This window comes from Hyperolius riggenbachi, chromosome 2, assembly GCF_040937935.1.
Source record: "Hyperolius riggenbachi isolate aHypRig1 chromosome 2, aHypRig1.pri, whole genome shotgun sequence".
Lineage (NCBI taxonomy): Eukaryota > Metazoa > Chordata > Amphibia > Anura > Hyperoliidae > Hyperolius > Hyperolius riggenbachi.
Genome location: NC_090647.1, coordinates 276,024,620 through 276,043,996, shown reverse-complemented (window position 1 = coordinate 276,043,996; position 19,377 = coordinate 276,024,620). Strand labels below are relative to the sequence as shown.

Sequence of the window (19,377 nt, the reverse complement as noted above, 5' to 3'; positions counted from 1 at the left end):
ATTTCCTGTCAGACTGAAAGGTCAAATCGACAATTTATGACAACACCGATCTGCTCCCAATCGAGAATGGAATCGATTTTCCGAACACTAGTGCACAAAACCGATTCCGTTCTCCAGTGGGAGCAAAACTGACATGTTGGAAGTGGTCTATTCAACCAGTGGATCTGGCGAGAAATAGCACAGTGTGTACCAGGCATTAGGGAGAGATAAAAAGTGTTAGGGCAAGGGGAGAAGGTGAGAGACAGTTAGCTTTAGTTTTAGGGTATGAAGGTTAGCTATTAGAGTGGCGTTAACCCTTTCCACTAAGAGTTTTTTCCTAAAGGGAGTCGTTTCTGCTCTGAGTTTGTTTTGCAGAAATGCACTCTCCCTCTTACTCTCTCCCATTTTAACATGGAACATAACATAGTAACATGGTATATCTTATTTTAAAGAACACATTAAAACGTTTAATTTAATACCTTATTTGGACAGTTTGGCATCTTCTATTGCCTGGTAGCAAAGAAGAAAGCCAAGGTATGGTAAATTTTACAGCAATTTACTGGGTGTAATCCTGGCTTGCGTGAGCAAGTTTCGCAATAATAGGTGGTTTTATGCCCGCCACCCGATGTCTTCATGTCACTACACACAATGCAATATTTGGTATTTCGATTGGGAATTAGAGCAATGAAATGCTGGCTACTTTTTAGATGCTCCTCCACGTCCATTGCATAGGATGCCATTGATCCGTATGCAACTTTGCAAGGAATCTGCAAGAAATCTGCAATGGAATCTGCATGGAATCTGCAGAAAGGAATCTGCAAGAAGGAATCAGCAAGGAAAATGCAATGCATTGGTCACTTCCTGGTAGCGCTGATCGCGCACTTCCGGTTTCAGCCAGGGGGGTACTAACGATGTGTGGGCATGTAGTCTACATGCTGGGGCACACTAGGGGAGAGAGATCGGGCATTGTTGGGGGGCCGATGTGCCTGCAACCCGCCACTATATTTATGTCCCGCTCTGCGGGACATACAAGTGTAACGGGAAATTAGCGATGTCCCGCTATGTGGGACATATGAGTGGAATAGGGGGGCTTTAAGAATAATTGTAAAATTTAAACATGTACACCTGTCTAAAAGATGTATATTTGTTCCCATCGTAAAATTAATTGTAAATTACTTTTTTGGGGGGGTGGAGCTGTCACTTGGTGGTTATTCTTATGGTGCCCATAAACGGTATAATAAAAATGTTAGATTTTCCCATTTCTTTTACCAAAACAATTGAATTGAAAACAATCGATCAAGAAAAATGAACAGTTATCCCGTTTTTTCAATAATGCATCACGTGGGCACGTCCCGCTCAAGACTGCTTTGCCGGTCTTCCCTCCAGCCATCTGAGTTCCTCCGTTCATGTAAGTCCTCCGGCTCATTCTTGTACCATTCATTGCACTTTGCCATTTCACTCTTGGTACCAACATTCCTCCCTACTTACTTATTATTCCTAGGCTTCATTACACTTGTTAGCTGTTTTTTAACATCACTCTTTTTTTTTTTATCACAGCCTAAACTATTTTACGTGCTCTGGTTCACACCAGTAGTCTTTGATATAGATGAACCCCACCTAATAAGTTTTTGTTTAGTCACTTATTATATTATTGTGCTGTCACTCAACGTGATTCACACATAATGTCATTGGCATATCACCTGGCCATCTTGCAATTTATTTGGCTTGGTTCACACCACTCTTTTTTTGCTACATAGCGTCCTTTTTTTGGCTTGCTGTCACTGCCCATACCTTTATGGGAGCTTTCCCATTCTTGCTGTAATTTAATGAGGTTCTGCAATGTAATTATTGTTAGTATACATTGTTATATGGTTTTTAATTTGAAAAAAAGGGGGGAGTTTGTGCATATAATTTGTGATCTTTAACTACATTAATCCTTCGTAGAAGACTGTAAAGCAGTGTAAAAAGCTCATTTATTGGTGTTCAAAACATATGTAAATACAAACATTTGGAGTGTCATGCCCACCAGAAGGCAACCCACAACATTAAAACTTTAAAAGATTGCAGGTGATCCCACATCATGGTATTGGTCATATGCCAAGATTATTATCTACTGACACTTTCTCATAACATATGATGCACAGTCCAGCTGAATTTCGTATGCACAGCCACCATGTAGCGATCCACTATGGTAAGAAAGTCCCACTCGCAGACTCCCAATCAATTGTATATCCAGCTATAGCACATGGAAAGCTCAGCCAAAAGTCCCAATAGCAGACTCAAATGAAGAATGCGACCGTCAAAGCATAAGCAAATTATATGCTTTTTGATACCTGGTTCACAGTGTTTTCATATGTATTTTTGGAGGAACTTGCTCTTTGGCCTTTTTGAGATATGTACGGTAATACTTGTATTACCCTGTTATTATAATTGGAACCGTCTTTTCACCTTCTGGCGATGTTTTAATTGGTTTTATAATTTTGTGGATTAATTTTGTGCAAATAAAGATGGTCATATTTTTTGCTAAATAATTGGTCAGTCTGGTGCTGTTATATAGGTATCTTTTTCTCCTTTCTTGTAAATTTAGCAACAATGCTATTTTGACAGAGAAGCCTGGAGTATTATTAATATTTTAATACATAAGTTAGCCATATCCAAAGAGATTAAAGAAAATCAACTCTGCAACCAATGTCAGCACCGTGTATTTAATATAAACAAATTCCTTCTAGAATGTTTTGCGACTGAACACCAGTGGGCCTTCACTTCCCCTGCAGTGCTTACAAACTTGCTCCACTCTTTCTAGAAATGTACCGTAGTATATCACACTGAATATTTGATTCAAATAACAATGAAGCTATGAACAATTTTTTACAATAATGCAATCTTAATGTTTTGTTTTTTTATCATTGTACACAACCAGTTGTTTTATTTATTTCAATAAGGTATCATGTTCTAGGGCTAAGACAATAAATTACATTAAGAATATACTAAACTAGCTGTAGAATAATCAACAAATGTGCTACTCCAGTTAATGTATGTAATCATGAACAGTCAAGATCCAGCATACTTTGGCAGGCTGTACAGTATAACATTTATGCTAGTGCAGAGACTATATATGAGGACTGTCTGGAAAAAACTCTATTAGCTCGTACTGAAGAAATCCATAAAAAAGAAAAACATGTTTCACAAGCTTGAGGTTTTTTAAAATGTGCAATTTTACTGTAGCACTCTAATGTATGGTTTTCTCTAATTAATATGGCTGCTTATTCATTAAGAACGGTAGATAACTGTAAACTATACAGTCTGCTAAGTGACCACAAGACCGTTAATCATGCAGACTGCTCAGTACCATATCCAGTGATAAATGAGCATGAGGCTTTCTCTCAGACATGGTCAATTAACGGGAGGAAGCTCACTTACTTACTAAACTTTTGTATCTGATAAGTAAGTGAATTCCTCCCCATGGTTTTCTGAGCTTACAAAGTGTCTAGGTACAAGTGACCCATGACTGTAAAACGAGTGGGAAAAGGATCACCTAAACAGCTTTATCAATGAAGCATCCCATAACTATGGCAACACTAAGAACTTGTTGTGAGTGTTAAACAAACCAAACGTTTCAAAGTTTATGCTGACATTAGAGAGAGGCATGACACTGATAGTATAGAAATACATACACCATATTTACAGCTACTCAAGTCTGTGTGTGGTAGTCTGTGCATTACTAGATGGCTGCCAAAACAAAATGTCTGCAGATTTTCAGCAAACAACTTGCTTGATATTAAGTTATTTCCAGGAAACAAGGTTACATTTACGAGTTTGGATAAACATGATATAAGACCAACATAGTTGCTACTATTGTACACCAATGGACTTTTAATATTTTACTTGGACGTATTTTGTGTGCTTATTTGCAAAAGTTACAAACCCAAAATCTTTTTTTTTTTATTTGAAAGCAACTAAGTGAGATGCGTTACTACGAGACCATGTCGATAGTGTGGCGGCTGCCGCAGTTTAAGGCGCATAATTTATGGCAGCAAACACAACAGCCAACTTGTGGGCAAAATTGTACACTTGGAATAGTAGTAATGTCAGCTCCAAGACTTAAAGAGAACCTGTAACAAAAAAAGCCCCCTGGGGGGGTACTCACTGGGGGGTACTCACTTCGGTAGGGGGAAGCCTCAGGGTCCCAATGAGGCTTTCCCCTCCACTGTAGCTGCAGGCAATCCAGCGCTGGCTCCCCTGAAGTGTCCCGCAATCCGAGCTCGACAAGCCTGACAAGGCTAATATATTTACCTTTCCTGGCTCCAGCAGGGGCACTGTTGAGGTACTCAGCACAGAGATAGGCGGAAATAGCTGATCTCTGTCGAGTCCGCTCTACTACACAGGCGCAGGAGACTTGCGCCTGCGCAGTAGAGCAGCCCGACAGCGATTGGCTATTTCCGCCTATCTTCGAGCGGAGAGCTGATACTGCTCCTGCACTGGAGTCGGGAAGGACAATTTTTCTCATTACAGGGAACTTATTCTCATTACAGGTTTTCTTTAATGGTCTACCTTCATATTACCTTTAATTGCCAGGTATCTATGTGCCATGCTGTAGGTAGCAGTCTTTGATGCAAAGGCTAAGACACACAACTGCAATTTTACAGTTTCCAAAGCTTGCTTTTCCAACTTCTGATAACAATAAATAGTATCATTTTTTATACCGAAACATGTACCTTACCTGATGGCTAACATGGTACAGTGGTACAGCAAGTTCAAATTTTGAAAATGATTTGAAAAAGCTTGTTATATTTTTCTGTTTAATGTGGCTTGGTCACACTTGCAGTAACTGAATAAGATCTATGCTCTGTTCCCACTTGTACAAAAAAAGGGCCTGTTTTCCACAACGGAAAGCAGCGGTAAACAAACAAGTTGACCGATCTTGATGATATGTATAGGATCTGGTTATGCAAGTATGATATACGGTATACAAATAATTCCAAGTAGATCCTAAATTATGTAAGGCCGCGTTCACATTACAAACGCGGATGGGCACGCATGCGGAACGCAACGCGTACGAACGCACGCCATCCGCGTTTGTATGCGTTGCGTGGCTGATCCCATCACTGAAAAGTACTGTTGCTGACCCCTGTGGCTAGGGTCAAATTCAGTGCACTCCCTCCTTCCCCTGTATGTGTTTGTCAGCATGCACACAGCTTATGCTGGTGTATGTGTATGGTGCACATGGATACATAACGTTCGCTCCCTTGTGCGATTGGTAAGATGCACCATCTGTCCCAGGAGAGGACGTCAGGATGTGTGCTCCTAATCCATTGATAAGTTTGATGCAATGAATGTGTTTGCATGTCTGCACTATGCATGTTACAGGGCCAGAGTTAGGACACCTATGTTTACCTGGGTACTTCTGCGCAGTATAGGTGACTAAGCATAAGAATGCATTCTTTTGTGAACTAAAACCCTGGCTTTTAACTTAGCTGTAGGGATAACAGTTGTGCGTGTATGAGTGAATCTGTGAATGCATTTGTTTGAACATTTGCATGAGAGAGTGCGAAGGGTTAGTAGATTTTTGAAAAGTGAATGGGACAGCCACGCGTTTTGGCAAAAAATGCGTGCAGCATGCGTTCCCGGACCGCACAGGTCCGGAACGCATGCAGTGTGAACATCAGACAGTGCACTCTATGCACTGTCTGATGTTGTGCGTGTCGGCCACCTGCACGCGTTTCCAAAACGCGGCTGGAAACGCGTGCAGTGTGAACGGGGCCTAAATGTTACTGCAAATCCCCTGCAAGATTTGATTAGTCAATTTACATTTTTGATTTTGCATAATAACTAGCATAATTCTGTATCATAGCAATTAGCTTAATTCTCAATCATCTTACCCACTTCACTACTGAGAGTTTTTTCCTATTCTGTACCAGAGCAATTTTCACTTTTCAATACTCCTTTTATTCATTCGCCTATAACTTTATTACTGCTTATAATAATGAAGCGATCTATATCTTGGTTTTTTTCGCCACCAATTAGGCTTTCTTTGAATGGTACATTTTGCTAAGAATTATTTTATTCTAAATGCATTTTAAGGGAACAAATAAGAAAAAAATTGAAAAAAAATATTATTTCTTAGTTTTTGGCTATTATATTTTTTAAAATAATACATGCTATCATAATTAAAACCCACACATTTTTTTTGCCCATTTGTCCTGGTTATTAAAACGTTTAAAATATTTCCCTAGTACAATGTATGGCACCAATATTTTCTCCTAGAAGATCATTGTTCATCTTCTGCTTAAAATAATTTTCAGCACTTTTGAAATTGAATTGTAATTCAATTCAACTGAAAAAGCACCAATATGAAGGTAAAACAGTATTTGGACTATTTTCTTGCTTGCTGGTGGTTTAAAAGTCATTTAACTGACAAGGTGTGAAAATAACACATAGGCCTCAATTCACTAAACGTATCTCCTGTCTTTAATAACTCTTCTAGAGTTGTTACCATGGTGATAAGGCATGTAGTATTCAGGAAAAATTTTACCTCAGGCAAACCTAAAGTTAACTCTTCTGTCTTTAAGTTAACTCTTCAATCCTTAAAATAACTCCAGTTATAGACAGGCTGTTCATTAACTGCGTGTGAAAATAACTACAGAGGAGGTAAATTAACTACAGAAGAGGTAACGTAAGGAATGAAGAGATAAGATAACTCTCTTACTAGTGGAGGTAAGTTTTCTCTTGCCTTATTATCTCCAGCATGATTTTAGTGAACTGAGGCCATTGTAATGGAATATGGGCCATAACAACTTGCTGGCAGCATGGTGGCATAGTGGATAGCACTTTAGCCTTGCAACGTTGGGTCTCTGGTTCAAATCCCAGTCAGGGCAACATCTGCAAGAAGTTTGTATGCTCCCCTCGCGTCTGTGTGGGTTTCCTCCATGCACACAGGTTTCCTCCCACATCTCAAAAACATACAGAGCTTCAATGAGGGACAGTAAGAGACAAGACAATATTTACTCTGTACAGTGCTGCGGAACATGTCGTCACTATATAAATAATACAAAAAATAATATTAATAACATCTTAAAGTAGATTTATAAAGTCTTACCACTGGGATTAAATGCCATGCAGCAAATAGGCTTTTCATGTGCAGGAAAATGGGCCACAATGCCTTCACCATCAGAATCATCACTGACAACAACCTGGAACAATGACAAACACATTATATCAATGACTGTCCTAGACACTTGTATTTTTTTTTAATAATTCCCTGTTATCAACCAATTCCAAAATCAGCACCAGGTTTCAGAAACATCGTCTTCATAGAGAATTCATAGTGTTTTTTTTATTTATTTTATTAGGTGTTCCTTCTCATACGTCTTGATGAAATGAAGATTCCATTAATTTGTAAGAGAAGGCAAAAAATGTGCATTGTCTTCTGGCAATGTTGAAGTGAGACAGACTCCTCCTAGTATTTAACATTAGAGGTGACAGACTGGCAAACAACTGGACTGCTTATGGTGTGTGTGTGTGTGTGTGTGTGTGTGTGTGTGTGTGTGTGTGTGTGTGTGTGTGTGTGTGTGTGTGTGTGTGTGTGTGTGTGTGTGTGTGTGTGTGTGAGAGTGTGTGTGTGTGTGTGTCTTAGTTTAGGGATAACTAATCTATCTGCATCACCTAGCACTCAAATTATTAGTATGAAGCTACAAAACCTCAATACATCTTAACAAAGAGCCCTACTGTAAATATAAGTAATTCAAACCTGTCAGCCCCACAGATCTACCAAGCACTGCTAATATTTGGCAATTATACTATTGAAATCACCATATTTAATGGTTGTTGTGTGATATCAGATTACACAGCACGAAGCAGGAATACAACTTTTGCCCCAATAGAACAAGGAAGATGGCCAAAGGAAGATGTTTACAGCTTGAAAAAAAAGTTACATTATCACAAATCAAAACATTCATGCATTACAGATCTTAAAGAGGGATTGTCAGCCACAAAATCAAATTCCATTTACCCATTACTCTGTGATTAATATGCAGCCTGCAACCTTACCCTGCATTGCAAGCACTCCAATCTATTCAGAAATGCTTCTGCTGTAATAAATCTTATCTCAGTATCTCAGAAAAAGGAAATTTGTCATCACCCCTCCCACATTCCTGCTCCTCACTGATTGGCTGAGGGCAGTTTAGTGAGCTGCTGAAATCTGATCTATGTTGTGCTCGCATGTGTTTCCAAAGCAAAGAGAATAAAAGAGTAAGGGTGGAAAATACATCAGGATTGGCTTCAGTCAAAGGGAAATGCCAGGAACAGAATTCTCTTTATTTACTATATACAATTCACTGAGATCAAAACATGGACTGTACAATACATCTGTTATGTAAGTACAACAAGTAGTTATCTACTTGTATATGTGGTTTTCCTGGGATAGTATGGCTGCTTTAAGAGGCTTTAAACAATGAATACAATTGCATAAAAAAGTGTGCTGCTTACATATGCTCATCCCTATGGAAAAAAAAACAGGAATGGAATCAGTATATTAAATAAGAAGCAAAAAAAATGTTTTGAACTATGACAGTGTGCGTCAAATTAGATTTAAATATGGATGTAAATTGCTTGAGGTGTTCTGTATAGTATAAAAACTGTTTGCACTGTATAAAAGAGTAAATAACAAGCATCATAGACTTCTGCCCCATAGGCTCTTAAACAGCTAAAAGACACCACAGTCCTGGTTTTATGAGAGCAAACTAGTGTTGTATCTGAGAGCAATTAGACACATAAGTGCGGAAGATGACTCTCTGTCCAGCAGTAGCACATTGTGCTTAGTGGAAAATATTTTGACCTAATGACCTTTGACAGGCAGTTCAGTCATTTCTAATTGGGATCTAGAGGAAAGAGATATTGTTAGAAACTGTGCTGGATATCCAGAACGAGAGATGAGGTCAGAGTTAACATCCTGGAATGGGAGGATTTGGACTGGCCAGGGTGAGGGGAAAACAAATAGCTGCCCTGGGATGTCAGAACAATATGCTTTTAATGGCATATACCACTTATAAACATTAAGGCTTAAAGGGAGTCTATAAATACAGAGCACTCAGCACACTGTGCTTAAAATAATAAAACCTGTCTTTTTATCACAGTGCGGTCTGTGGGGGCAGCAGCAGGGTCTACATCTTCCACTGTGGCCTCACCTTTGTTCTTGATTGGTGATGTTATCAAGTGAAGGCCTGGACTATTTCATTCATAGATTCACCATTAAGGGAAATTAATGAGCAGCAACTAAGGGAATTTATACCTCTAGGCATCCAAGCACTTTATGTGGATCCACACTGAGTACGCATGGTTGTACAAAATTAATGAACGTATTAAACTGCACAGTAATGCCAATTCCATTGTAACAGATGTTGTCAACAATAGTAATGTTTAAAGAGAGTTGAAAAGCCTGTTCCACACAACCTCAATGTAGCAAAGCAACTTGCAAATCATGTAGTCTTAGATCACTGTTAATACTGGATGGAGCATCAGCGGCTCAAAAGCAAAGATATACTGTATTATTGGTATAGGAAGAAGTCGCCTAGGGCTTCATATCTAAGATACAAATCTCCTCTTTATTGATCAATGTGATTAAAATACAGCAAGCTTTTAAAAGTAGTTCACTTAACTGACACAGACACTGGCATAACAAGGAGAAGTGACAGGCAAGGTCGGAGTTTCACCCAGCTAAGGCTTTCTCAACACCATCACCTGTCCCAACTCACCCTCAAACTGATTTTTATAACCTACATACCAGCTATCACAGACTCCATTGGCCAGTCCCACATCATATTATTATTTATTTATAGCGCCAGCATATTCTGCAGCGCTTTATAAAGCACAATAAGATGACAAGGGGAACATAGGTACAACCAAAAAATGGTTTGGATGGATGAGGCAGTGAGCCTTTGACTGGATTTACATTGTGAACAGATATGTAAATAGGGGCTATAAAATGTTATAAGCTTGTCTGAACAGATATGTTTTAAGAGTTTGTTTGAAGATGTCCAGGTCTGAAACATGACGTACAGGCTGTGGAAGAGAGTTTCAGATGAGGGATGATGCTTGTGTGAAGTCCTGGATGTGAGCATGAGCACATCCAGCTTAGAGGCCAGGAGAATTTCTTGGGAGGAGCGAAGGTTGCAGGAGGGACAATAGAACTCGTGAAGGGCTTTGTATATTAGAGTCAGGAGTTTGAACTGGATCCTCTGGGTAATAGGCAGCCAGTGGAGGGAACGGCACAGTGGGGCTGTGTCAAAGGAGTGGGTGGAGAGGTGAATGAGGCGGACAGCTGAGTTTACAAGGGATTAGAGAGGTGCCAGCCTGTTCTTTGGTAGACCACAGAGCAGGGTGTTGCAGTAGTCTAGGCGTGAGATGATTAAGGCGTGTACAAGCATTTTGGTAACCTCTTGTGTAAGGAAGTGACGGATACGGAATATATTTTTGAGCTGGAAATAGCAGGCTGTAGTTAATGAGGAGCTCTGAGTCAAGTATAACCCCCAAGCAGCGTGCCTTAGAGGTCAAGGTTATTGGGGTGTTGTCTAAAATTATGGTTGCAATTGATGGGGGCATAGATAGCAATGGTGGAAAAATCACAATTTCTGTTTTACTCATGTTGAGTTTGAGGAAACGGGAGGACATGAATGCAGAAATGGCACGTAGACAGTCGGGGACTTTAGATAGTAGTGAGGACAGGTCAGGGGCTGAGAGATATATTTGGGTGTCATCCACAATTAGGTGATATTGGCAGGGCCGTATTTGTACTCTCTACTGCCCAAGGCCGCTGTCACCAGCCCCCCCCCCCCCCCTTTAGTATACTTAGCCAGATGACCTCTCCCCCCTTCCCTCTAGTAAAGGTAACCTGTTGACCTCCCCTCCAGTATAGGTAGCCAGATGACTCCTCCCCCTTTCCCTCCAGTATAGGTAACCAGATGACTCCCTTAATCCCTCCTTTTCCCACTTCCCTCCTTTCAGTATAGGTAGTTAGCTTGCCTTCACACTGCAGCAGCCATCAGTGTCACGCAATTCTCAGCTCATCTCCAGTGCAGAAGCTTCCTCTTCCCCTCTGTCTCCAATGCTGCCCAAGTCTATAACCGCTGGCCACAATGAAAACTTGCAGAGGGCAAGGTGGCCACTGCACAGGCTGCTGGCAGCAGAGTACCATGGTCAGGCACTCGCCTGATCTCCCTGCATTGTAGCATTTGCAAGCTTGCAAATGCTGCATAAGTTCACCCTGCTGCTTTGGTGCCCTTGCTCTTGTGGTGCCCTAGGCCATGACCTAGGAGGCCTTATCCTAAATCCGGCCCTGGAAATTGGAAAACAAAAGAGTGAATTAGTTGTCCCAGGCCATGTGTGTAGACTAAGAAAAGAAGTGGCCCAAGAACGACATACTAACTTCACGATGCTTGCAAGACCTAATGTAACGGGGTGTATATCCTAAATGCTGGCAACTTACCCCGTCCAGATAGTCTCCCTGTGCCAGGTTAACCTCCGTGTGGAAGCATATCATAAAGGGGAAATGCGCCGTCCAAAATCAATCAATGGTCCTCATGGATCCCCATGTGCATTCAAAGTCGTGCATTCCAATATCCGGCCCAGTTCAGCTATTTCCGGCTATTTCATGCACTCCACCAGCATTGTGCGAATAATCAGTTGCACTGTCCAGCGCACTATCTGGCTGGACCAAACATAACGGAACACGCAACATGTATTCCAACAGAGTACTTTCGTAAGTCAGCATCACAGACAACCTAAGGGGCAGTCATCAGTGCTTTAACCCTCATTCTTCAAGAAGAACTGAGAGGTCAGGTGTTCAAATCTACAGCCCTGTATATTGTACATTCATACATCACTTAAAGGGGCCGGAGCGCTTTGAAATGTTGAAAAATGAAATGTACAGTTTGCAGGGAATATTACTCTCTTGAGGACCAGAGGTTTATACCCCCCTAGTGACCAGGCCATTTTTTTCAGTCAGGCACCGAAATTAATTTTACCTCCTTTCCTTCTCACAAATAGAGCTTTCATTTGGAGGTACTTGATTGCATGCTGCAAATTTTTTTTTTATATATATAAATTTAAAAAAAACTAAATATTGTAAAAAAACAACAACATACATATAAGTTAATTGGCTTCCCCTTTAATTGGCGCTAGACTAAGATGCATACACTACACTACACATATATACCGTACATACTAGACTGTAAGTCGAGAAACTTAGGTAGGATTGACTAACAGTATAAAAGTTGGGGGGTCGCCTTATACTCGAGTCTGTCCTAAATTTCTTGAACTATAGCTGGGATTGAGGGAAGGGGAGCTGCCACTTCTCTCTCCCCTTCCCACAGCGCTGAAGGCATAAATGCACTTAATCCACCTCGCACCCACCACCATCAACCACAATGTGGCAGCATCTTTCCAGCCCCTCTCCCATGTGTAATGTATGCACCCCGCCCCCGGAAGAAAGCCGACACTTACGATTCCAGTGGGCATGGTGACATGGTGTAGACATCTCAGGCTGCTATGGCGCTGGGCAGGCTGGAGCGTGGGTGATCCTTTCAGCAGCACTGTGGGTATGATTGCACATGGTAAGGCACGCAGGTAGCTTGGGGTGGGGGCTTGCAGGGTCTTGTTACTGTCGCTGATCACTCAAGCTCCAGCCTGCCCAGCGCCATAGCAGCCTCAGATGTCGCATGTCCTCACCTGTCACCATGGATTTGTAAATGGCGGCTTCCAGCATCGTGGTGAATAGAATACACATGGGAGGGGAGCTAGGAACAGTATCCACGCTGACCAATGCAGCTGGGGGGGTAAAGTTTACAGGGAGAAGATGTATTACTTGCAGCACTGGTGACTTGGGGCATGGAGGGGGGGTGTATTACTTAAAAAAACTGGACACAAAGGAGGGGGGTTGGGGGATGTTTTACTTCAAGCAATGGACACAATGGAGGGGGATATTTCATCTGGACACTGGCTACAATGGAGGGGGAGAGGGGATATTTACACATCACTGACCACTATGGAAGGGGAGGGGATAATTACACATCCGTGGTCCCAATGGATGGGAATAAATTACTGGCCACAATGGAGGGGGTGTTAATAGCTGCATGTGAGCATATTACATAGTTCTGCGTAATATGTTGGCGCTTTATAAATACAATAAATTAAATAAATAAATAAACAAATGTGAAGGTCCTGGAGGAGTTTATGGCTGCACTTGAGGGCCAGGAGGGGTTAATGTCTACAACACTTTATGCAGTGCAGCCATTAACCCCTCCTGGTCCCCAAGTGCAACCATTAATTTTGCTGTATAAATTTATGCTTGAGTCATTAAAAAATTCCAGCTTAGGAGGGTCAAATATTGGGGTCGACTTATACACGAGGACATTTGAGTATATACGGTATACACAAGCCTTTGGTAGGGATTAGATTGTGAGACCCTCCGTGGGACAGTTAAGTGACAAGACCAAACCCTGTACATTGCTGCATAAGATGTCAGCGTTATATCAATATATAAAGCTTTATTACCTGAAAAAACGAGCCTGCCAGCTCCGATTGCTGTCTGGCAGGCTGATTGCTGGAGACAGCTGCATTTACTGAGGGTAGCTAGTGCTCATGCGAGCGCAAACTCCCGTCAAATCTCACTCCTCACGAGATGACGCCATATGGCGGCGCTGAGATCTGAGAGAGCTACTGTCCAGCCGCCATCCTGCGTTAGGCGGACGGGAAGCAGTTAAGATCATTTAAAAACAACGGATTTAAAAACTAGTTTTTGGAAAGAAATACATGTTCAGGTGATTGTAGAAGATTATAACAAGCTTCGAAGAGGAACATTAGCCTCCTTGGCGGTTAATTTTTTTTTTCCTAATTAAAAAAATCCTTTTTTTTTAAAAAAATTTTTTTGTTTCATGTAAAGCTACCAGAGTGGTAGCTACATGAAACACCAATAGAGGGCGCATGTGGCCCTCTAGTCCGATCGTTGCCGGCATCTATAGCAAACAGGGGAACGCGTATATAACGCGGTCCCCTGTTTGGCTTCTCCTGTCGCCATGGCGACGATCGGGATGACGTCATGGACGTCAGCCGACGTCCTGACGTCAGGCACACCCGATCCAGCCCATAGCGCTGCCCGGAACTCATTGATCCGGGCAGCGCAGGGCTCTGGCGGGGGCCCTCTTCAGCCGCTGCGTGCGGCCGATCGCCGCAGAGCGGCGGCGATCAAGCTGTGCGCGCGGCTAGCAAAGTGCTGGCTGCGCGCACAGCAATTTACAGGACACAAATCGCCCCACCAGGGGCTGAGATCTCCCCCTGTGCGGCATAGCCCGAGCTCAGCTCGGGCTTACCGCCAGGGAGGTTAAAAGCAATAACACACAGTTTCTAAGGGTTAGGTTAGAGCTGCATTCTATAAAGGAAAATAACTTTGAAATGGTATGAAATTCAAATTTAATCTCTGCTCCAAAACCTTAAACACAGCATAAAACTTACAGGAGGAAAGGTATGACTGTTTTTTGAGTTAAGTTTTGTTTTTAAGTTAATAACTTCCACTTTACTCATAGGACATTGCCCTAAAAAAATATCAAACTGTGTTGAGCTGTATTTGATATAGTAAACAATGCAGAGAAGCTGAAGCACAAACCATTCTCTGCTTTATTTGCTTTTCAAATACTTTGTAGTGCACCCGTAGGTGCAGCTGTGTTAGATGGCTCCTGCTCTTGGCCGACTCTGGTGACACCCACAACCTCCAGTGATGCACATAAACCAACAATATAATACTAAGCAAATGTAATTGGATCCAGAGACACAGTAATAAAGACAATATTAACAATTTACCTTCTAGCAATATGTTCTAACAGATGATAGGTCATAGCATCTGAACTCACAGTTATGGCAATAATGGAATACCAACATTTGCTTGAAAAGGAATGCAATAGAGAATGATACCTCCAAAGTCTCTGGAAAGGGTTTGGCCCAAAGAAGCACCAGAAAATCCAGAGATGTCAAATCCCAAAAATCACAGTAAATCATTAAGTGTACTTTAACCACTTAAGCCTATCTGGATGAACATTCTCATCCAGATAGGCTGCGCGCGCTCCCGCCGCCGGCTGTTAGCCCAGCGATCAATGAATTGGATTATAGATCCCATTCATTGATCGAAGCCCCCCCCCCCCCCCCCCCGAAGAAAAACTGACCGCCTCTTATCAGAGGCTGCGGTTTTTCTGAGTTAAAAAAAGTTTCCTGTCCTCCTAATGCTTCCTGGAAGTGTGATCGCACGCTTCCAGGACTTTTTGACTGTGGCCATCTTGTGGCCAAATAGTAAAACTACACCCACATCCATTTTTCATTAAATAAATCCATTTTTTTTTACATTAAAAATTAGCTGTTTACCTCCCACACCAAAAATTACCCAAATAAAGTTTTTATTAAAAAAAAAATGACGTTAAAAAAAAACCAAATAGTTACCTAAGGGTCTGGAATTTTTTAATATGCATGTCAAATATCATTTTTTAAATGATGGGCTTGTAAATAATGATGGACGCAAATTGAAATATTGGCGTCATACATTGTGATAGGAAATAAAATACATGGGTTTTAATTACTGTAGCATGTATTAATTGAATCTATAATAAAAACTGAGAAATAATGATTTTTTTCTATTTCTTTCTTAGTATTCCTGTTAAAATGGATTTAGAATAAATTAATTCTTAGCAAAATGTATCAACCAAAGAAAGCCTAATTGGTGGCGGAGAAAACAAGATATAGATCAATTCATTGTTATGAGTAGTGATAAAGTTATTGGCAAATGAATGGGAGGTGAAAGTTGCTCAGATGCAAAAAATAAACAACCCTGTGGGCTTAATTGATTAAATGACAAATCTATAATTGGTCTGTTATAATCAAACTCAGATAAACATTTAACCTCTTGAGAACCACAGTGGTAAACACCCCTAAAGACCAGGCCAATTTTAACTAAAATGGCCACTGCAGCTTAGAGGCCAAGCTGCAGGGCCGCACAACTCAGCACACGAGTGATCCCGCCCCCCCTTTCCCCCCTTCAACAGAGCTCTCTGTTGGTGGGGTCTGATCGCCCCCCAGGTGTTTTTTTTTTAATAAATAATTATTTGACTGTTTTTTAAACAAAATGTTAATTTTTTTTTTCTTATTCCCCTCCATGCAGCCAGCCAATCACGCGATCGGCTGTCATAGGCTTCAGCTTATCTTGTCTTTGCTCTCATCCCCCAGGGGGACAGCCGTGTCACACGGCTGTCCCCAGTACAGCGCTGCTGCTGATCAAGGTGCTGTACTATGTGTGAAGACGGCAAACGCCGCTCGGAGACTGAAGAGGGGGCAGAGTTCTGCCACCTGAGCAGGAGATGCATGCGCAGCCTGCGCGCGATCTCCTGCAAAAAAAGAGCCCCAGGACTTGACGCCAATCGGCGTTAGGCGGTCCTTTGGCTGCCACCGCGGCCATGCCCATTGGCGTTAGCTGGTCGGCAGGTAGTTAATTTCCCTAAGCATTGGCGAATGTTAATGTAGGCCAGCAGTTGGAGCTCATATATAAAACAGTATTTGTAATCCACAAGGAGCTTCACTCAGGAAAACAGCAGCAGGAAGATGGCACAAACCGGATTATTAGATATACTGTATATCAGGGCTGCCCAATAGGTCAATCGCGATCTACCGGTAGATCGCGACCGCCTGATTGGTAGATCGCGGCCTCGTGGCCACGACCCATTGAATTTTGCGGCCAGCAGCTCTAGAACGTGGCCGCGTCCTATCAGATTCTGCTGCTGGCCGCTGATCTTGCGAGGAGAGAGGCACGGCTGAGAGGCCAGGGGCGGCTCTGCCATGATGTATTGTCATGGCTGGGGGCGTGGCTGGAAGGAAAACTTCCTCCTCAACGCACGCAGCCCGCCGGAGCCTCCCTCAGCCGCCGAAATGGCATATCTGCCCTCCAGGCAGCTGCGGCTGACGGGGTGAAGACCAGGAGGCCACCGCTGGAGCTGGAGGGAGGTAAGTTGCGTGTACCCGGGCTCCTATACCCAGCTATCCTATACTAAGGGCACATATACCTGGCTATCCTATACTAAGGGCACATATACCTGGCTATCCTATACTAAGGGCCATATACCTGGCTAACCTATTCTAAGGGCACATATACAGTACCTGGCTAACCTGTTCTAAGGGCACATATACCTGGCTAACCTATACTAAGGGCACATCTACCCAGCTATCCTATTCTAAGGGCACATATACAGTACCTGGCTAACCTGTTCTAAGGGCACATATACCTGGCTAACCTATACTAAGGGCACATCTACCCAGCTATCCTATTCTAAGGGCACATATACCTGGCTAACCTATTCTAAGGGCACATATACATGGCTAACCTATTCTAAGGGCACATTTACCTGGCTAACCTATTCTCAGGGCACATATACCTGGCTAACCTATTCTAAAGGCACATATACCTGGCTAACCTATTCTAAGGGCACATATACATGGCTAACCTATTCTAAAGGCACATATACCCAGCTATCCTATTCTAAGGGCACATATACCTGACTAACCTATTCTAAGGGCACACATACCTAGCTATCCTATTCTAAGGACACATATACCTGGCTAACCTATACTAAGGGCACACATACCCAGCTATCCTATACTAAGGGCACATATACCTGGCTAACCTATTCTAAGGGCACATATACCTAGCTAACCTATTCTAAGGCCACATATACCTGGCTAACCTATTCTAAGGGCACATATACCTGGCTAACCTATTCTAAGGGCACATATACCTGGCTAACCTATTCTAAGGGCACATATACCTGGCTAACCTATTCTAAAGGCACATATAGCTGGCTAACCTATTCTAAGGGCACATATACATGGCTAACCTATTCTAAGGGCACACATACCCAGCTATCCTATTTTAAGGGCACATATACCTGGCGACCCTATACTAAGGGCACACATACCCAGCTAACCTATACTAAGAGCACATACACCTGGCTAACCTATACTAAGGGCACACATACTCAGCTAACCTATACTAAGGGCACATATACCTAGCTAGCTAGCCTATACTGAAGGGACCTATACCTAACGACTTGCGGGTGCATTTAAAACGTCGGTAGATCTCCTGGCCTCGGCGAACTTTACAGTAGCTCGCGGGCCGAAAAAGTGTGGGCACCCCTGCTGTATATGAATGATTCTCTTCTGCTAGGCCTAAGCGCCTCAGAGCAGATTGTTTGGCCAATATGACAATTTTTGTCCTCTCTAGAAAATGCATTGCATAAGACCCTGAGAGGCCTAACGATATGAAAGTCACAATCCAACAGGATTCATTTACTCAAAGCTGGTTCTGTGAACCTGCAGGGCTGCAATGCAGGCAGATAATAAGACATACCAATAAACTGGATTCACTATCAGTTAATTACTGTAGCAATAACACAGGTTGTTTACAGTTCCTTCAGATGAGCCCGGAATAAACAGAATCATGTATAGTCTGTCACACTCCTTCAGAAGGATGCAGTCACAGGACACTGTGGAGAAAGGCTTTCCCCCTCACAGACCTCTCAGCTCTGTAGATCTCCATCAGGCTTTTTTCCCTTCCTCTCCCCAGACAGTTCAGTTCTGTGTGTGGAACACTGTGTAATCCCTCAGATCTCTCAGCTCAGGCTCACTCCCCTAGTTTCTAGCAAATTCTCTGTTCTCTGAGCTAAGACTTTCTCTCATTGGCTACAACATCTCCACAGTATAAAAGCTGCTCTCCTATTGGTGAGATGAATTCTTCACCTAAATGTAGGATGGAAAACTGCAAATAGCAAACTATGCAATTAACTGTTTCAGAGCTGATTTCATAGAACTACATATCCCAGATATGATTACACAGTGTACTTTGTACATGTACTGAATAGACATGTTGGCAGGATGGCTACAACTTAATTACTATTATTATTGCTTCAGTGAAAGGTAACCTGCCAGTGACTTTAAACCAGTCTTTTTTTTTAGTTTAAGTGTTTAATGTTTTAGAGAAGTGTCATGAGCCACATCTACTGGTGACTTTATGGACTGCTTGCAGGAACTGCCTCCTTTCCACCCGCAGATGTCATTGTTCTCCTCTGAAGATATCACTTCAAGAACTTCTACCTGCCCACCAGCAGAAGGCTCTGCTCTCAGAACTGTGTGTGTTACAGACTATTGCTGGGAGGAGATGTGTCACCTGACCTTCCAGCAGCAGCATTTAAGGCCAGCACAAAATATACATCGGTGCTAGTTCACTGTGTCTGTGTTCCTGCATCCCTGTGTCCTAGCCCTCTTAGCCTGAGTTTAGCGGCCTTTGTATCTAGTCCTAGTATCTAGTTCCTTGTTGCCTTA

The 19,377-nt window shown here is 42.3% G+C and overlaps 1 protein-coding gene across 13 annotated transcripts in view; it reads right to left on the bottom strand.

Moving 5' to 3' along the window:
• BCAS3 (BCAS3 microtubule associated cell migration factor) overlaps window positions 1-19,377 on the bottom strand; it is a 1,423,373-nt gene that overhangs the window by 1,082,554 nt on the left and 321,442 nt on the right. For all 13 annotated transcript variants that reach the window (XR_011026249.1, XR_011026248.1, XM_068268730.1 and 10 more), the window contains exon 13: window positions 7,076-7,169. Coding sequence is in view for 11 of the 13 variants with exons in the window: in XM_068268730.1 (XP_068124831.1) it covers window positions 7,076-7,169 (94 nt within the window). In the remaining 2 variants the exon portion in view is untranslated. The remainder of the gene's footprint in view (window positions 1-7,075; window positions 7,170-19,377) is intronic.